This window comes from Diuraphis noxia, unplaced genomic scaffold, assembly GCF_037042655.1.
Source record: "Diuraphis noxia isolate RWA-SAM2 unplaced genomic scaffold, SU_Dnox_SAM2 contig0005, whole genome shotgun sequence".
NCBI lineage: Eukaryota > Metazoa > Arthropoda > Insecta > Hemiptera > Aphididae > Diuraphis > Diuraphis noxia.
Genome location: NW_028301715.1, coordinates 31,039,496 through 31,056,573, shown reverse-complemented (window position 1 = coordinate 31,056,573; position 17,078 = coordinate 31,039,496). Strand labels below are relative to the sequence as shown.

The window sequence follows — 17,078 nt, the reverse complement described above, 5'->3', positions numbered from 1 at the left end:
TGATAATACATCTTGTGTGTAGCCGTGTAGGTCACATAAAATAAATATTCGTGTCATGATAAAATTATTTATTTTATTTTATTTTATCATGATTCGTGTAATAACTAATAACATTGACTTTAAAATATTTGAAAATCAATGGTAACAAATAATAATAATGAATAAGAATATTGTGTCATACCAATCGTAAAACTCGCATCGTAAGTCTTACTCTTGTGTTCTGTATCATAGATCGTGTATACAATTATTAATTTATTAACTTAATATTTATCTCACCTGTAAGGCTGTAAATGTTTATTAAATTATAATATGATCTAAGGCCATAGTGCCGTACATCGTACATTTGTAAAATGAAATCTTTGTGTTTAGTTTTACGACCATAGACATAATATTATAAATATTTATTATGTTATATGTTTATGAATTATCTGTATATCGTGTATGACCTTATGTTTACTTCTTGTCAGTTGTCACTTGATTAATGTATACCTCAACTGTCAACTATATAATCAAGTATAGCAAACTACTTCTTACCTCATAGAAGTTAGCACATAGTCAGTTATGCCTTGTTTACACGTGATGAGTACTCGGCCGAGCACTGTCCCGTGTGAACTCAAGGAACCAGTACTCGGCCTAGTAATCGGACGAGTAAAATAAGCAGGCGAGTGAATAAAAACAGTTTCTATTCGCTGGGCCGAGTGACTACCCCCACTACCAAGACCGAGCAGCATAACGAGTGACACTGCCGAGTACTCGTCACGTGTAAACGAGGCATTACACTTAGTACTTTTTATTTGCGCTAAAGCCATAGACCTTATACTCTTATACTCTTATACTGAGTACAAGGTCTATGGCTAAAGCAAACATGCTCTTTGTGACGTATTGACTGAACCCAATGTAACTTGAGTAAAATTCAACTGACCAAATTCTAAATCCAAAATCCAAATAATTTATTAGAAATTAGACAGTACGTACTGCGGTTCAACATCATTTACAATAATATTATTGACTAATCGGTAATAATATATTTTTTATTTAGGTGGAGTTGTTTTGCATGGCTGGTTTTTGTTGTTGTCATATGAGATGGTAAAAGTTATACTAATTCTTGTTCATGTCTGCTCTATAACGTACAATAAAACATTTAGCTTTGAAAATACTTCTTGTTAACATTTTCTTGAGCACTCAGTTTCAATAGCTGTTGTGAACTTATGGTGATGTGGTCAGATCCATCGTCAACAAATATGGCTAATGGAAACCAATGGATGAATCCAACATTTTATAAAAATATGAACAACGAAAAAAGTTTGTATCAAACAGTTAACAGTGTGATGAAGGTTAGATTTAAGACAAATTTATATCTTCTAGTGGATTGGGCAAGTTTGGCTCAACATTGGATAAAAGTGGAAAAAACTTCACTCGCTATTTCCCCTGGACAACAAGTAAAGATTCCACTTTCTGAACACAGTTTTCTCAAACTCGGTCAGCAAGTAGATGAAGTACCTAAGAATTCTTCAAACTTAGCAGCAGCAACAAATAAAATGCTTAGTGATCATAATATTTCATGTCCTGATACAAGTTACTAATTTACCAATGACTACTTGTGTGAAAATCTTTATACAAAAATTTATCTTTTTGTTACATTTATTTTCTAGGAAATAATATAGAGAGACCAAGAGCTTTGAATACATGGACTTTGCAGCAAAAACAATCGATTTGGTATTGGGCTTCTACTTCAACAGTTCCACCAACTAAAACACCTGTTACAGAGTCAGTTAATTCTCTGAGACCACCTTTTGTACCTCCTATATTATCTGAACCACCCACATGTTTTCCAATGTTGACACCAAACAGACCATTTCCACCTAATGTAAGTTTTTATATTTCAATAATATGAATTAATTTATACTTACTTATATTATTTTTAGAATTATTGGGCAGGGCCCAATACTACAGTTTTATCACCTTCTGAATTAGATCAATGGAATAAACTTAATATGATTTCCAAAGTGGATGATAGAACTCAAGATCCATCATTTATTAGTAAGTATGCTACCTTATATTACTAAATCAGAATCAAAATAAAATCATTTTTTGTTCAATTAGATAATATTTTTTGATTTATAATTTATGATCAGATGTTGCAAAACGAAAGCAATTACCTGCTTGGATTCGAGAGGGGCTGGAAAAAATGGAGAGGGAAAAACGTCGTAAAATTGAACAAAAGCAATCTTTTGGTGAATTTGATTATACTAATTCTATGAATGAAAATGTTACTCAAGAATGGCTCAATGTAGGTAACATTTTTATTAATTCTGTTGGTAATTTTTTTGATAATTTTTTCTTTTTAGTCACCAATCAACTTTGTCCATGAAACTCAAATGATTGATGATGATGATGTTGAACATGTGTCTTCCGATCACATGAACAGACCAAAAAAAACTGTGTTGGTGAAGAATGATCCTTCTCCTCTCATTCCATATAAGACTAAAGCTCAAATCTGGGAAGATACGGTAATACAGTTTTTAACAGTTACTTGTATTCAAACAAAAATAGCTTTAAGTTATTGTTTCTCTATTTGTGTGTTAAAATATTTAAAGTAATAAATTTATTCAAATTAAATTATTTCAGATGTTAAGTCTACGAAAAATTCTAACAAAATTGTTAATGGATGTTACTAATGATATGATGTTAAGCGTAGTTAAAGAGGTGCTAAACACTACTCAACAAATAGGTAATATTTATTAATAATTGTAACTATTTTCATACAATAGTTTGATAGCTGAAGTATGTGAGTAATTAAATACATAAATATAATATAATATTTATATATTTTTAAATGAATTTAAATATATATTGTATAAGTAGATAGGGATTATTAAGTATATATTACATATTTATTATTATCAAAATTACAATATATGCCATGTAACAGATATTCAAGGAAATCAAAACCTAACATCATTAGCTGGTAAGCTGGGTAAGTTATTAAAATTATCATATTAATTGTTGTATAATATTCAATTTTTATTTATGTGTTTATTCCATTACTTGGATCTTAATTCAAATACACTTATTGTGAAGTTATAAACAATCATCCATAAAACAAATCAATAATTATATATTAGTTATTTGTTTTATTTATATTGTTTTAGTTTTAATCATTATTTTTATGTTATATATCATCTATGAATACATTTTGTTTGTAATTTATTTTATATAAATAAAAAATTTACTTAAGGGCTTGGAATTTATGGTTCAGAATCTGAGTTGTCAGATGAAAACGATGAAGAGCAGCACTCATCATGTCATAAGCAACTAAAACAAGATTCTGATGAAGCTATTCGAGTAAATAATATATTTACTTTGTTTTAGTAAATCAATTTTATTTTTGATCTTCAAACATAATTGAAATATTTTATTTATATCATATTTAGGAAAGAATATTGAAACGACAACTTGAGTTCAGTAATATTGAAGCTAGGATACTTTTGGAATTGGATCAATTAGAAGATAAGGAAAAAATTGTGAGGGCTAAATTTGATGATAGTGTCATGCTGAGTGGAGAAATGAATAATATTGGTAGTCAGGTAGTGGAAAACATTCAGACAAAAGGTAAAATTATGTTTCAATTATTTATTAGAAAAAATCCGTATATTGAACAAGTTTGTATTTAGTATTTAATATTCCAGAATTAAAAATAATTTAAGTCAGTAAATAATATTTTTGTATTTAAAAATAATTCACTATTATTTAGTAATTGAGTTATGTTGTGTTTTTCTGTTGATATCAATACCAAGTATAAACTGTTATACCTTTATTATGTGATAAAAATATTAATATATTTTTTAATTCTTAAACCATTTAAATTATGGTACTGAATTCATTGATCATAAATGCTACAATAATCAACCACTATAATCTTAAATTTCAGGGAGTAATGAAGATGTAGAATATAACCAAAAGATTGACAAGTGTCATGATGAGATAAAAAAAGAATTACCTAATGATTTGGATATTAAAAATGAACATGAAAAAAAATCTAAATCCAAAAGTTCATCAAGTTCTGGTTCATCAAGCAGTAGTAGTGATAGTATGAGGAATGATAATACTGACAGTAAATACAATTTTAAGAAAAACGATAAAATTGAATCCAAATCTTCGTATGAAAAAACTTTAAATGATAGTATAAAAATAAAACAAAGATCGCGATCTAGAAATAAAAGTAGATCTCATTCAAGATCTAAGCGTAGTAGGTCACATTCAAGATATGGTAGAAAATCTCCACATAGTTTTAGATCAAGACAAAGTCGATCGCCAAGATTAAGTCATTCATATTCCACAAAGTTTAAAAGCAAATGGAATAGTTCTAGTTCAAATGAATCGAGAAGTGATGAACTCTAGTATAGATGATAATTTTCTAGTCAAAATATTGTTTTAAGAGGTTAAACTCTTAATTATTGTTTTATTGAAATTACTCATTAAATTAACAAGTTTTTATAATTCTAGGTTTAGTTTTTAATAAATTAAATTGTTCGTTTAACCAAAACCATATATATAACATTTAATTTTTTATGTAGTATACTCATCACTATTAAATTTATCATTGAAAACTTAAGTTCCAATCTCAATCATTAAATGAAAATAAATTTTTTGTATCGGGAATGTATGCAAAAACTTATGGATAGTAAATTTATTACAAAATCAGTAGTTTTTTAAACATACCATTATTAAAAAATAAATCAATACCTTTATCATTTTAATGCTATCATAATTTTTTTGAAAATAACCATATTTTTCTTTCTGGGTAAATTGTTATTATTGCAGTTACACACATTTTATTATTTATCATCTACTGATTCAGATTAGAACTTGATATTAAATATTTATAATTATATATATTTTATAAAGTTTATTAATCAATTATCAATCTAAAAAAGCTCTACATTCGGTAGTTATATCAATATTGTAATTAATAATACATAATAACCAAATAAATATATTTATCAGTTTTTAAAGTGTTGATATTTTATTCAGAATTAATTTATAATAATAAATAATAATGCATAGTGATTGGAAATATAATTTGTCTCGTAACAGTAGGTCTAAAATTGTATTCTGATGAAAACAATTGCTTTTAACTAGTTAGAACTTCAATTTATCCAAACATAAGCATTATCTGAAAAGGGTTGATTATAAGGGAAATGTATAAAAAAATATATTTATTTTAAAATTTGTGAAAACCTATTTTTTGTTTTCTAATCATTTTAACTCTAAATGACAAAATTATATAAACTTAGTGACAGCAATTTTACATCTAAGGCTAGTAAAAATACAGTGCACTTCCATAGGTTAAAATGTTTGAATACAAATCAAAAAGTGTAATCCTATACAAGTCTTTGTATTGAAATAAGTGTTTTCATGTAAAAATTACAGAATACGTCAAAATTAAACTTAATACTAAATCCTAAAATATATTAACATGGTCTTCCAAATAAGATTTTTCAGATTTTAATAATTATATACAACTGAATAAAACCTAAGAATCAATATTGGTTAAATTGTCAAATTTTTATTATTATTATTTTTTGGGAAATAATTACAAATCGTAATAGAATATTCCAAATTCCCAATTATATTTATGAGCTAATGCTAAGTTATGAGTTTTTGGTAATTATTGACGTTTATTAGTTTAAGTTCCATGTAATATCAAATCAAGAGTTCAAAACATAATGTTTTAAATATCCCAACCTAATTAAATTTAAATAAAAACAGATAAGATAATTTAATAGGTGTTAAAATGACTTACAATTGTTATCTGTTTTTGAAAAAAAAATATATATGTATATGGTTTTCAATTTAAAGTGATCCTTTTCCATTTTTCTAAATTTTGGGATAGTGTTTAGCTTCTCTAATTTTTAAATGACTTAGATAATATGCAACATTGAAAATTCCTAAAAAAAAATAAATCAATTTTTAAAATCGAAAGATTTTAAGTTAAAAGAAAGTGATTTTTATCAAAACATTTCTTTTCCAGGAATAAGTCCTTTTGAATAATACACTGGAATAATCACCAGTGTTATTTTCATAACAATGTTTTATTTCCAAAAATGCCGAATTTTTTCTTTTGCAAATTCACTGGAGTCTTAAATCAACAATATCTGTCTAGAAAAACAATAAGATACTGTATATCAATAACTTGTTAAATAATGAAAGATTATCTGTTATAACTCTTATTAAGTCTTGGAATATATTATAATCCATACATATTTTTCATAAGTGTAAGTACGCTTAAGCTCCCATAATAGCACCAGGGCAAGGACACCCATTTACTATCTCCCTCCTAAGGTTTGGCATTATATATACCGTAGTTTGGGGTGACTGATAATTTTTACAACTTTCTTTGCACAATATTACTCATAACTTATGTATACTTATGAATAAAAATCTAATAATGGTATCGCTACTTTAAGTTCTATTTTGCCTTTAATAGGTTAAGTAATATTTTGAAAAACGTAAGTAGTTTTTAAAATATAATTTTTTGAATGTTCCTATCAATCTTAAACCACATGTGGGGTCACTTTGATACCCCCATTTTTTTCTATGTTAAATTGATGGTACAGCATATAGACCAGTCAATCTCGACCCACATAAAATTTGGTTGAGTAGTTTAGAAGTTATTGCATAAAATGTACTGCGGGGTGACTTTGATAGGATTTTTAAACAATCAGTTTTTTTTGTAATAATTAATATACAATTATGTTTTTCATTAAAACAAAACAAACTTTATTATATAATTTCTAAAAATAAACAATAGGTATAAAACAATTAATTGTACCATTGCCCAGTCTCTCTTTGACAGTCTTAGTTAGGAGTTATTAAATAGTTAATAGGTTAACAATTAATTAATAAAGAACTTTTTGCACTTAGAATACTTTTCTCTTCTTCTTCACTTAACACTGTCTGACCACCAGTTGTTTTGACATGTTTACCATGAAAACGGTTATATAATGTACCATAAGGTATACTAAAACGTTTGCTAGCAGCCAAAACTGATAGTTCACCATCAACTATTGTCTTCAAGGCATCTTCTATTGTGGAATTTGCATAATTCACATAGGGTCTGCAACCAATTTTTTTTTTGTACTTACGAGCCACTATAAACCACAAAAAGTGTATATTAAAATGTATTTGAATTATAGTCAAAGTCACCCCATCACAATTAACAATCTCGCCCCAAGATACATATTACTAGCATACTCAATAGATATATTTTTTTAAATTGTAACAATAGTTCAGATTTGTTCCATGCAGGTAAATCATTTGGACCATATTAATAAAAAACTAATTATATAATGTTTTACTTACTTTGCGGCGATATTTTGAGAGCAACAGGAATTTGACGACTAACACGCACGTTAGTAAACGTGATAATACAGATCGAAGAATTTAAAAAACATGATTGTACCAACGATAAATATTATCACAATCAAACCTCTCATAATTACTGATAATTGTTATCATTATTATATAAGCAGTGTAGCCATCCTATACAAATAAATCAATAATTCGGATAAAAATCAATCTCACCTCGCATTATCTAAGTCACCCAAACTACGGTAGTAACAAATTGGATCATATTGTAAAAGTTAGTTATTAATTAATAAATTTAACTACTAATTTATGATGTTTAAATATTTTGCCTATCTTTAACAATTTAAATGATACCTGGAAACATATTAGAACATAAATTTGATTTGATTTTAACAAATAATTTATTAGGAAACAAATATCCTTTTAATAACAATGTTTACACAATTGACGAAAAACATAAACTATTATTTACACTTAAATGTAGTTATCAAAATCTAACAAAGAATTTATTTTCCAAATCTTTGTTCATTTCTACTATATTGTTCCAATAATTTATAAAACTTTAAAAATGTGACATTATAATGTGTTTTCAATGTCCTAGAACCCAAAAACAGAATAATTAATATATGATTATGCAACAACATGCAAGTTATATCTAAATTTAAAATATATTTAACTCACAAAAATTCAGTGACACGGGTGTGCCAAGGTAATAAACCAAATGTTGTACATGATTTGCCACAGATTACAACCAAATCAGGTTCAACCATGGGGAATGTTTTATTAATTGCAAACTCAACTAAAGTATCTGAGAATTCTTCTTCTGTTCTGCATACAGTTCGCAAGGCATTAACTAATTGTAATTTAGAATGTTTAGATGTCAATATATTGACTTCAATTCTTGGTTCCCATTTATATCCTTGAAGTATAAAAATATATAAATAATAAGCATAATAATTTATCCAAGAAACTTACAAAATGTTTGAATAAGGCATTAATTAATAATAATATTTACCATTTATGCATTTCTTTGATTCAAATTTTATGTTATCATTAAATTCTAATCCCCAATTAACTTTTGTTAACAAACTACTGTACTGATCTCGAAACGCAAAAAATAATTCTTCTGGAGATATACCTGAAAAAAAAACAAATCAATTATTTCAAATTTCAAAAAGAAAAAATACAGCTTAATAAATTGTGCACTTGTCAGACAGAATAAGGTATTCTGGGAATACTGGTGACTGGTCTAAGGCCAATATGGGTGATAGAATGGTTACAAGTTTAATTTTCATATAAGGTATAAATTTAATATTATTTGCAATAATTTTTTTTTATTAGAGCTATCGAGGACATAATAATTATGTGTGCTGGCCATTGTTGTAAGGTATTTAAGTATATTATGGTATACTTATATTGTTTTATGATAAATCTTGTAGTTTTAAATATCAGTAAATCTTGAAGAATTTTTACAATTTTATTTTATTTAGTTGGTATTTATAAATAGATATTAATAAATTATAGTAAGTACTAAAATATGAAAACTTTTAGTTATACTTACCATATTATTTATTAATATATACAAATTTAAATTAATATTTAACAATATTCCTACCATTAAGTTATATTATATAAAAATTTGATAGTGTGTTACATTTAAAAAATACATAGTTAGAAAGGTATCATTTGGCATATTAATATTGTTAAGTTATATTAAAGTATAAGAATTTTGTGATGCCCATTTCTTTTTACAACTATTTCAAATATTGAAAATATTTTTAAAATAGTATTCAATACAATAAATCAGTCCAACATTTAATCAAAATACTTGTTGATGGAAAGTATTTAAAATATTATTAAATGTATTAAATATAATTCATGAATACCGATATTTAAATACTTTATAACACTGGTATTGGCTCTTTTAAAGCCAACAATTAAAGAGGAACCATATTACTAGCACCATCCCTAAAAAAAAACTGTTAGTTCGTTATACACTTTACCGTTTTCATTGTGATAAAAGCTGACGACAGGAACTTCTAGAAATAACGCCCAGGCCAACAATTTGGCCAGATATTCATAGAACACTTCCTCCTGGCATACAGACACCACAAGATGGTTGGGTAACTTTTTTAAACGGTACTTCTTGTATCCGTTTATGGAACGATTATGCCAAGGATCCGGTTGTTTGAATATCGTCTGGTCGACGAGCCATGAATAAATCGCGTACAGAAAGTGCAAGAAAATTAGTAACGACGAAAACGTGAATTTTATTAACAGCGTTCTGTAAACTAAAAGGTTGCTCATTTTTACTTTTTTTCAATAACATTAAAAGAGATTATGTCCGTCTATCTAGCCAACTTTCATAGCGGCATATGAACCCAGACTAAAAAAAAAAAAAATATATAAATAAAAACTATAAATCGCGGTTGATTAATTTCCTTAAAACGAAAACGCCGCAGTTTTGTTGATGTTCAATGTTGAACGTGATAAACCATTATCTATAAAAATTTGTCCGAGTTGTCAGTGATAAAACCAAGGTTACAGTGTAACCAAGTCAACAAGGTGAGTGTTTATTACTATAATAAGCATTTTATGAAAACATTGAAATAAATTAGTAATTATTATACCACGTTTTAAGATCTACATAAAATAATATATTATCTTAAATCAGTTAAATAACCGAACGTTAAGTCACGATAATTACTTATTCACTCGTTATTCAGTGTTTATTATTATTTTTACAATTTTAATTGTTTAACAATCCAACCTCTAAACCTCTTTTAAATATAAAATATAAATATATTCTATTGGTATATTTTGAGTTTAGTACCTTTTAGATATTTATTAATTATTTTATTACACGATGTTGCTTATTATTGATATACCTATTATTTTTTATTTCTCACGTTAGTCTAAGAATAACAATAAATCATACTAAATACTATCATAAACCTAACACTCTTATTTTTATAGTATTTAAGTATACTTTGGCGATTTATGAAAACTTAAATAATATTTATAATTTTTACGTCATATTATAAATATATATGTATAACGCAAAATTCTAAATAGCCTATTATATTATAGTCTATAATCTACATACTTATATATGATAATAGAAATTTAGGTATAAAACTTAACCTTATACAGTTATACCTATATAGTATAACTGTATAAGGTTATAACTATATATAAGGTTATAACCTAACCTATAATGGTTGAATGATACTGATTAAAAGTGATTTATGGAATTATACAATAAGTTATGTGATCAAATTTATTATAGAATATAAGACAGGTAGGTAACTTTGATTTATGATAATATATTAAACATAAATTAATTTAATTATCATTATTCATTAGATATTTATCTATTATAGATAATACTCTATTATTCTTTTAATGCTCTATTATTAATTCAACAAAGACAAATTGTTCGGATATGTCTGCAGAAACCAACTCTTGAAGGTTCAACAAGTCAAAATTTTAAATTATTAAATGTATTACCTGTAAATTTACTATTTAAAAAAATTGCCATTTTATGGGTAGGTAAAAATATAGATAATTGGAGAATAAAAATAATTGAAAAACAAAAAGGGAACATTTAGCATATGATGTTAAAGTGATATATTTAAAAAAATCTTTTGGTCAAATGGTCAAAAATTCGTGGAGTACCTGGGTCCTACTTATTTTAATTCGATGCCGATTATTAAAAAGAAGAATATAATAAATAAACATAAAAATGTTTAAAAAAACTGTTAACGACTGGTTAAAATTGTACTTAGGGTACTTTAGTTCTTTGTTTATAATTCAAATAAAATTACAAAATAATGTCAAATTCAATGAAAAATCATGGAGTAAATTCGCTGACTATCGTTTGAAAAAGAACGCCAAAGTTTCCGATCCGAAGTTGTCGCACATGTTTGTTATCTCGTGACCCCGCGGGTTGACCGTTTAAAAAAATAATCAAAATAGCGACTGATTTGCAATTTGTATTTTGTAACGAATAACAATATTATTCACGTCATTATTTGATTATTATTCAAAACAAAATAAATATAAATTATGTTAAATTGTTCTTAAACTGAATTCATGATGTATATCTTAGATTGCTTATTGAGTTTCATCCGTCGTGTTCTAGACACAATATTCGCTCGGCGCATCACAAATTCGTTGTTGATATTCGTTAAGACTAATACCGGCACTGTTGTGCCTGTGGGACTGGACCCAAAATGGGAAGTTCGAGACATTAAAGAGTTTGTCGCTCCAAAGTTGGGCATGACCCCCGAGGAGGTTTGCTTGTCATTGTTATACTCATTATGTCATATAATATATTCATTGAGTATCCTATTTTTTCTTTTACTGACCGGTTATGCCGTTATTCTCGTAGCTAATGATCATATTTGCTGGCAAAGAACTACAAGACTCGGAATTGTTGGAAGAGTATAATTTAGCAGAACAGACTGTGTTGCATGCTGTTAAGTCCAGATGCAGGTCATTTAAACGCAAGCCACATGTATCTACATGCATAGAAGAAGATGAAGAATTTGATGATACAAAACGTACAGCTGTTAACTTTTACGTGTACTGTACTTCACCTTGTGCCAATATAACAGTTGGAAAAATCCGTGTGAGATGTTTCATATGTAAGAGTGGTGCATTTACTGTGGACAGTGATCCAAAAAACTGGAATGATGTACTCAAATCTAAAAGAATTACAGGACATTGTGAGATATCTCAATGTACAGTATGTATTTTTAAATTTAATTTGATGGCATTGATTTGTTATTATTTGGTAATTGTTAATTTTTGTTAGGATGGAGAGGTAGGATGGTCAGAGTTTTATTTCAAATGCTCTGAACATGTTACCAAAGGTGAAAACGATGAAGCAGTGGCACTTAATTTAATTAGAAATAACTTACATTATATTCAATGTCTAGCTTGTACTGATGTCAGGTAATATTATGATAATGTTTCTAAGGTAATGATTTAATGTATGTTTTTATAGATCAAAAGTATTTGTATATCCATGTGATGATGGTCATGTAACCTGCTTAGAATGTTTTTGTGAGTATGCAGTCAGTCGACTTAGAGAAAGAAGATTTATATTTGACAATAATCTTGGTTACACATTACCATGTCCAGCTGGTTGTCCTAATAGTTTAATTAACCAGCCCTATCATTTTAAAGCATTAAGCAAAGATCATGTAAGTACCATTAGCATGTAACAATCTAATATAGATTGACATATCTAAGGCACAATCAAATGAGAAGTATGAGGATTCATCTTTTTTTGACAGTGTCCAAACATTCATACACCTAGAGTAGTATAGCCTAAAAGTTTATTCATTGTATTTTTAAACACTATTATAATTTATTATTTACAAATAATTTACTTCTATCATATTCCTGGTTTTGCCATTGATATACATATCCTGTTACTATGTCACTAAGCTTTCTAAAGTATTTATATATTTATTAGTTTGAAATGTATGAAAGGTTTGCTACTGAAGAATATGTACTGAAGAATGGTGGTGTCTTATGCCCTCAACCAAATTGTGGAGCAGGTATACTTGTTGATGATATCTGTGACAAAGTGACATGTATGAATGGATGTGGGGTAATACTGTTTATTGCAATTTTCATCTAGAAAGTTTCTAAAGTGAATTGTTTTCTACATTTTAGTATGTATTTTGTAAGAAATGTCTTCAAGGTTATCATATTGGCGAATGTCTACCAAAGGAAGAGCAATTAATTATTGATATTACCAGTTATTCAGTTGACCCTAAGCTAGTTTCACAGGTATATAATAATAATAGCTAATATATGCAATAAAAATTCATTCAATTATCAATATCTTAGTCTAAATGGGATGATGCAAGCAAAGTAAAGATCAAAGTTTCTACTAAACCTTGTCCAAAATGTCGTACGGCAACTGAACGAGATGGTAGATATTATTATATTTGAGTATTTTGTAGATTACATTATTATTTTTATTTTTAAGGAGGTTGTATGCACATGGTATGTACACGATGTTTATTTCCATGGTGTTGGTTGTGCCAAACAGAGTGGACACGAGAGTGTATGGGGAGCCACTGGTTCAGTTAATACATTATATTTAGTTTTTCAGTATTTATATTTAACATCTTAATGTATCTCTACCTTATTTTTGGTTAAATCATATTACTTTCATGGACAAAAATATGTTTTTTTACCTAACCATTTTTTTCTGAAACCTATATTGTGAATTATAAAATAAAAAATGTGTACATATAATTTATCATGGTGTCTAACTCTGTTCATAGTATTAATTAACCAAATAGAACTTATTTAATATAATATTATTAACATATGTATACTTTCACAATAATATAACTTATCCTAACCTACCATAAATACTTTCCCAGCAGACAGTTTCCCACAAAATATTTCTATGCAATTAATCACTGATGAAAGTTAAAAGATAGTGAGATGGTGCTCTTCATAAATCATTAAAATATATTTCAATTTGTAACATAATTTAAAACTATGTGTTTGAATAACAATAATTTTCACTTTTCCTACTTTAAATGTAAATTAATTACTCAGCTTGAAAAGTTATTGAATAGAGACAACATATGCCAAAAATTTTTTAGTTTTATTTTATGTATCTAATGGATTCTAGGCCAGATTCTCATAATTGACAATGATTAGTAATACACAAAACACTAAAATATATATATAAATATATATAAAAAAAAAAAAAATACAAAATACATTTTCAGGTACAGAATTTTTTTTTCTAAAGCGTATTTAAAAATAGTAATTCAATAATTATAATATTAATTTAATTCATAAAATTTGAAATATTTTTTTAATTAAAAAATAGACAATCGCCATAGATAGTTCTTATAATAAAAATTAAGTCATATTGGTATTTAAAACAAAACAAAATAAAATGAAAAAATAACATATATTTTTAGGTTGTGTAGGGCGATTACAACAATATTGACATACTTCTAACAAAAACCAACCTAATGTATTACAACTCAAGATTGTTTTCATGTCCATTTATTCTTTAATCTAAAAAAAGATAAAAAGGACTTTAACATGGTGATGCGTGATGAGATAAATTCTGTAAACTATATTAATAATAAGTAATGTTTAGTTATGAAAAAATAATCTAGAAAAGTTACCTAACTTGTAACTATAAAATATTGTATGTTGTTGAGAGGTGAATATATTTAAATATGCAAAAATATATTGAAGCAAAATACTTGAATTTGACAAAAAATAATGGTTTATTATAGAGGTCATTTAACTCTAATTTTAGAAATTATTAACATTGTGGTTATCGTTATTGTGAATGTTAAATTTGATATTATGTAAAGCGTGGGACACAGAAAAATATGTGCTCCCATCCTTTTAACATATATTAAAATAAAATACAAACATAATATATTTTTCTTTACTTATAATCTGGTAGCAATAAATGGACTTTACGAAAAAAACACTTGAGAATATATTTGTTGGAGACACATGAGTCATGTAATGTTTATGTATATTTAGGTGTATTATGCTATTTAAATAGAAGATGATAAACATACCTATAGTTTACACCAGGGGTGTCCAACCCGCAGCCCATTGCAGATTTTGATGTGGCCCTCAATTCAATTTAAAAACCATGAATTAATTTTATATAATACATTAATATTACGAGAACAAATTTATTTTAAAAATATAAAATTATAAAATATTAAATAAACTATTAAGGCTAATGCATACGTCTGTGTTTTTATTAGTATTAATACTTGTAAAAATATTTCTGCTTATTATTCGCTATACCTAGTAAAATTATAAAAAAAATGTATTGTCATATTATAGAATATAATTGAATTATTAAATTTGAATGTATTATTATTTAAAAAAAAGTATGTGGCCCACAACAACTTCTAACTATATGAAGTGGGCCAGCCTTTAAAAAAGGTTGGACACCCCGGGTTTACACCATTATAATATAATTACTTCAAACTTGTTTCTGTAGTCACTCATTATCAATTAGCAGCTTCACAGGCGTCTACCCAATCGTTATATATGTCAACTGGTTCTGACAAAAAGCTTGTAGTCGTTTGAAACGATTCAAGACAAACCCGACAATATACTTTCCCCACGTTTCGACTCTTGTCCCTGCAATGTGCAATCAGAAAGATATTATTAATTCAAGATTGTGTGAAAATCATGTTGTATCATTATATCATGACAAGCATGACAATAACATAGCATTACTTTTATATTACATTTTGACAACGATAACTAAAAACCAATTTACAGCGCTACTTACATTTTGACTTCGCAGGATTTTTCGTGATTACAAAATGGACAGTTGAACTGAGTGTCCAGGGGCTCTATGGCTTTCCTTTTCGCGGGCGGCTTTCTTTTACTCTTCCTTCGACCCATCGCACTGGGTGGCTGGACGTAAAAAACTTACGAAAAATGTAGTATAATATATAACTCCAAGAACTTGAAATTACGTTGTATCACAGAATATTTTTTTTAAATTAAAAATTATTGTGTGCTCTAAGAAGTAATTTAATCGTTATCACTTCTCAGTTTTTAATGTTTTGTAATAACATTGAATAATTAATATTTGTTATGAATTGATCAATATTTAATTATAATCGGGATAAACTGTAATCAGTAAAAAAGTTTGAACAAATTTAACAAATAACAATTGTAATGATCTCTAACAACGAGTTAAAACTTGCCAGTTGCAAGGTAGTACCGAAGCGTCCGTAGCAACATTTAGCCCAAGTCTAAAGAAAGAGGCCCAGAGACAAGGATTCAAAACAGTGTTTAAAATTTTAAATCGCTTTGGTTGTTGACTAGTTGTGTCTTACGTCTTTCGTTATGCCGTTATGGACTATGGAGCATGGAACTATGGAAGTATAGAACTATAGAAACAGAATAAAATGAATAAATTAAATAATTAACAATAATAACAATTGAGTGCCGGTGCTTGGCAGTTGATAAACGCTACAGTGTAGACAACAACAATTCGAGTAAAATGGCTAATTATTTTTATCTATAAACCTTGGCATCTTGTGAAATGCAAAATAAGTTAATAACACGACGCACGAGTTATACGTTATACTACCTATTACTGCTATTACTTATTAGCACTATTAGGAACTATTTTTCTTTTATATTTTATTAAATTAATCAAATATATTACTTAGTTCATGGGTAGGTACTTAGGTCCATGACAAATTAAGGTTTATTTTTTTTGTATAATATATAATAGACAATTATATACAAATATGATATTATATTATCTGTGTTTAAATAAGTCATAGATAATTAACTACATTAATGATAATATATTGATATTATTTGACTGCTTGGTTATTTCAAATATTATATTTTAAACGATAGACTTATTCAGTTAAAAGGTCTATGTTTTAAACCATTGCTATTTGTTACAGTGAAAATAGTCAACAAATAAGTTGTCAACATGGTTTTGTCGAAATTTGAGTCCAATACTACTAGATGAACCTTTCTAAATTGATTTATAGATAATATTACACAATATTAATTAATTTTACATTTGACCATTTTGCACTTTACTTAATTTACTTTTTTGTTTTTAATATTGAGCAAGATACCATGGTTTTATTTAATCGATTTTTAAGGCCCTTCTAAGTTCTATCACAGGACTAAATAAATAT

At 27.1% G+C, this 17,078-nt stretch overlaps 4 protein-coding genes across 11 annotated transcripts; 2 read left to right on the top strand and 2 right to left on the bottom strand.

Moving 5' to 3' along the window:
- Positions 1–30: 30 nt before the first annotated feature.
- LOC107165287 (uncharacterized) lies at positions 31–5,015 on the top strand. Of its 5 annotated transcripts, none has more exons than XM_089228044.1 (12): positions 31–200; positions 1,040–1,302; positions 1,366–1,575; positions 1,653–1,867; positions 1,926–2,040; positions 2,136–2,290; positions 2,349–2,510; positions 2,629–2,731; positions 2,933–2,977; positions 3,239–3,345; positions 3,435–3,612; positions 3,932–5,015. In XM_089228044.1, the coding sequence occupies exons 2-12, from the start codon at positions 1,209–1,211 to the stop codon at positions 4,399–4,401; spliced, it is 1,854 nt and encodes a 617-aa protein (XP_089084170.1). In that variant the 5' UTR covers positions 31–200; positions 1,040–1,208; the 3' UTR covers positions 4,402–5,015. The 5 variants fall into 5 exon arrangements, with proteins under 5 accessions (XP_089084170.1, XP_089084174.1, XP_089084173.1 ...); XM_089228047.1 differs by lacking the exon at positions 31–200 and adding an exon at positions 222–513; XM_089228046.1 differs by lacking the exon at positions 31–200 and adding an exon at positions 222–543.
- Positions 5,016–6,754: 1,739 nt separating this feature from the next.
- Tango14 (transport and golgi organization 14) lies at positions 6,755–9,849 on the bottom strand. The gene is made up of 5 exons (XM_089228049.1): positions 9,375–9,849; positions 8,387–8,509; positions 8,053–8,290; positions 7,366–7,968; positions 6,755–7,154 (listed from the first exon to the last, which is right to left on the bottom strand). Exons 1-4 carry the CDS (start codon positions 9,676–9,678, stop codon positions 7,878–7,880), a joined length of 756 nt encoding a protein of 251 aa, XP_089084175.1. The 5' UTR covers positions 9,679–9,849; the 3' UTR covers positions 6,755–7,154; positions 7,366–7,877.
- Positions 9,850–11,331: 1,482 nt separating this feature from the next.
- Positions 11,332–13,650, top strand: park (E3 ubiquitin-protein ligase parkin). Of its 2 annotated transcripts, XM_015521778.2 has the most exons (8): positions 11,335–11,667; positions 11,765–12,121; positions 12,191–12,330; positions 12,383–12,581; positions 12,857–12,994; positions 13,060–13,176; positions 13,237–13,321; positions 13,379–13,650. In XM_015521778.2, exons 1-8 carry the CDS (start codon positions 11,467–11,469, stop codon positions 13,480–13,482), a joined length of 1,341 nt encoding a protein of 446 aa, XP_015377264.2. In that variant the 5' UTR covers positions 11,335–11,466; the 3' UTR covers positions 13,483–13,650. The 2 variants fall into 2 exon arrangements, with proteins under 2 accessions (XP_089084259.1, XP_015377264.2); XM_089228133.1 differs by lacking the exon at positions 13,237–13,321 and having other exon boundaries at positions 11,332–11,667.
- Positions 13,651–14,307: 657 nt separating this feature from the next.
- Positions 14,308–16,336, bottom strand: LOC107171530 (transcription elongation factor 1 homolog). 3 transcript variants are annotated; one of them, XM_089228135.1, is made up of 3 exons: positions 16,119–16,336; positions 15,695–16,041; positions 14,308–15,540 (listed from the first exon to the last, which is right to left on the bottom strand). In XM_089228135.1, the coding sequence occupies exons 2-3, from the start codon at positions 15,808–15,810 to the stop codon at positions 15,408–15,410; spliced, it is 249 nt and encodes an 82-aa protein (XP_089084261.1). In that variant the 5' UTR covers positions 15,811–16,041; positions 16,119–16,336; the 3' UTR covers positions 14,308–15,407. The 3 variants fall into 3 exon arrangements, with proteins under 3 accessions (XP_089084261.1, XP_015377263.1, XP_089084260.1); XM_015521777.2 differs by having other exon boundaries at positions 14,308–14,436; positions 15,379–15,540; positions 15,695–16,335; XM_089228134.1 differs by having other exon boundaries at positions 15,695–16,336.
- Positions 16,337–17,078: the final 742 nt, after the last annotated feature.

What these genes read in the sequence shown, in the direction of transcription:
- LOC107165287 (XM_089228044.1), top strand. Translation starts at nt 1,209, where the DNA reads ATGGTGATGTGGTCAGATCCATCGTCAACAAATATGGCTAATGGAAAC. An exon ending in CTCAAATCTGGGAAGATACG is followed by an intron (nt 2,511 to 2,628) that starts GTAATACAGTTT and finishes AAATTATTTCAG; the next exon opens with ATGTTAAGTCTACGAAAAAT. An exon ending in AAACACTACTCAACAAATAG is followed by an intron (nt 2,732 to 2,932) that starts GTAATATTTATT and finishes GCCATGTAACAG; the next exon opens with ATATTCAAGGAAATCAAAAC.
- Tango14 (XM_089228049.1), bottom strand. Translation starts at nt 9,678, where the DNA reads ATGAGCAACCTTTTAGTTTACAGAACGCTGTTAATAAAATTCACGTTT. An exon ending in CTTTTATCACAATGAAAACG is followed by an intron (nt 8,510 to 9,374) that starts GTAAAGTGTATA and finishes TTTTTTTTTCAG; the next exon opens with GTATATCTCCAGAAGAATTA. An exon ending in ACCCGTGTCACTGAATTTTT is followed by an intron (nt 7,969 to 8,052) that starts GTGAGTTAAATA and finishes TTTGGGTTCTAG; the next exon opens with GACATTGAAAACACATTATA.
- park (XM_015521778.2), top strand. Translation starts at nt 11,467, where the DNA reads ATGATGTATATCTTAGATTGCTTATTGAGTTTCATCCGTCGTGTTCTA. An exon ending in CTAGCTTGTACTGATGTCAG is followed by an intron (nt 12,331 to 12,382) that starts GTAATATTATGA and finishes ATGTTTTTATAG; the next exon opens with ATCAAAAGTATTTGTATATC. An exon ending in ACCCTAAGCTAGTTTCACAG is followed by an intron (nt 13,177 to 13,236) that starts GTATATAATAAT and finishes TCAATATCTTAG; the next exon opens with TCTAAATGGGATGATGCAAG.
- LOC107171530 (XM_089228134.1), bottom strand. Translation starts at nt 15,810, where the DNA reads ATGGGTCGAAGGAAGAGTAAAAGAAAGCCGCCCGCGAAAAGGAAAGCC. An exon ending in AAATCCTGCGAAGTCAAAAT is followed by an intron (nt 15,541 to 15,694) that starts GTAAGTAGCGCT and finishes TGCACATTGCAG; the next exon opens with GGACAAGAGTCGAAACGTGG.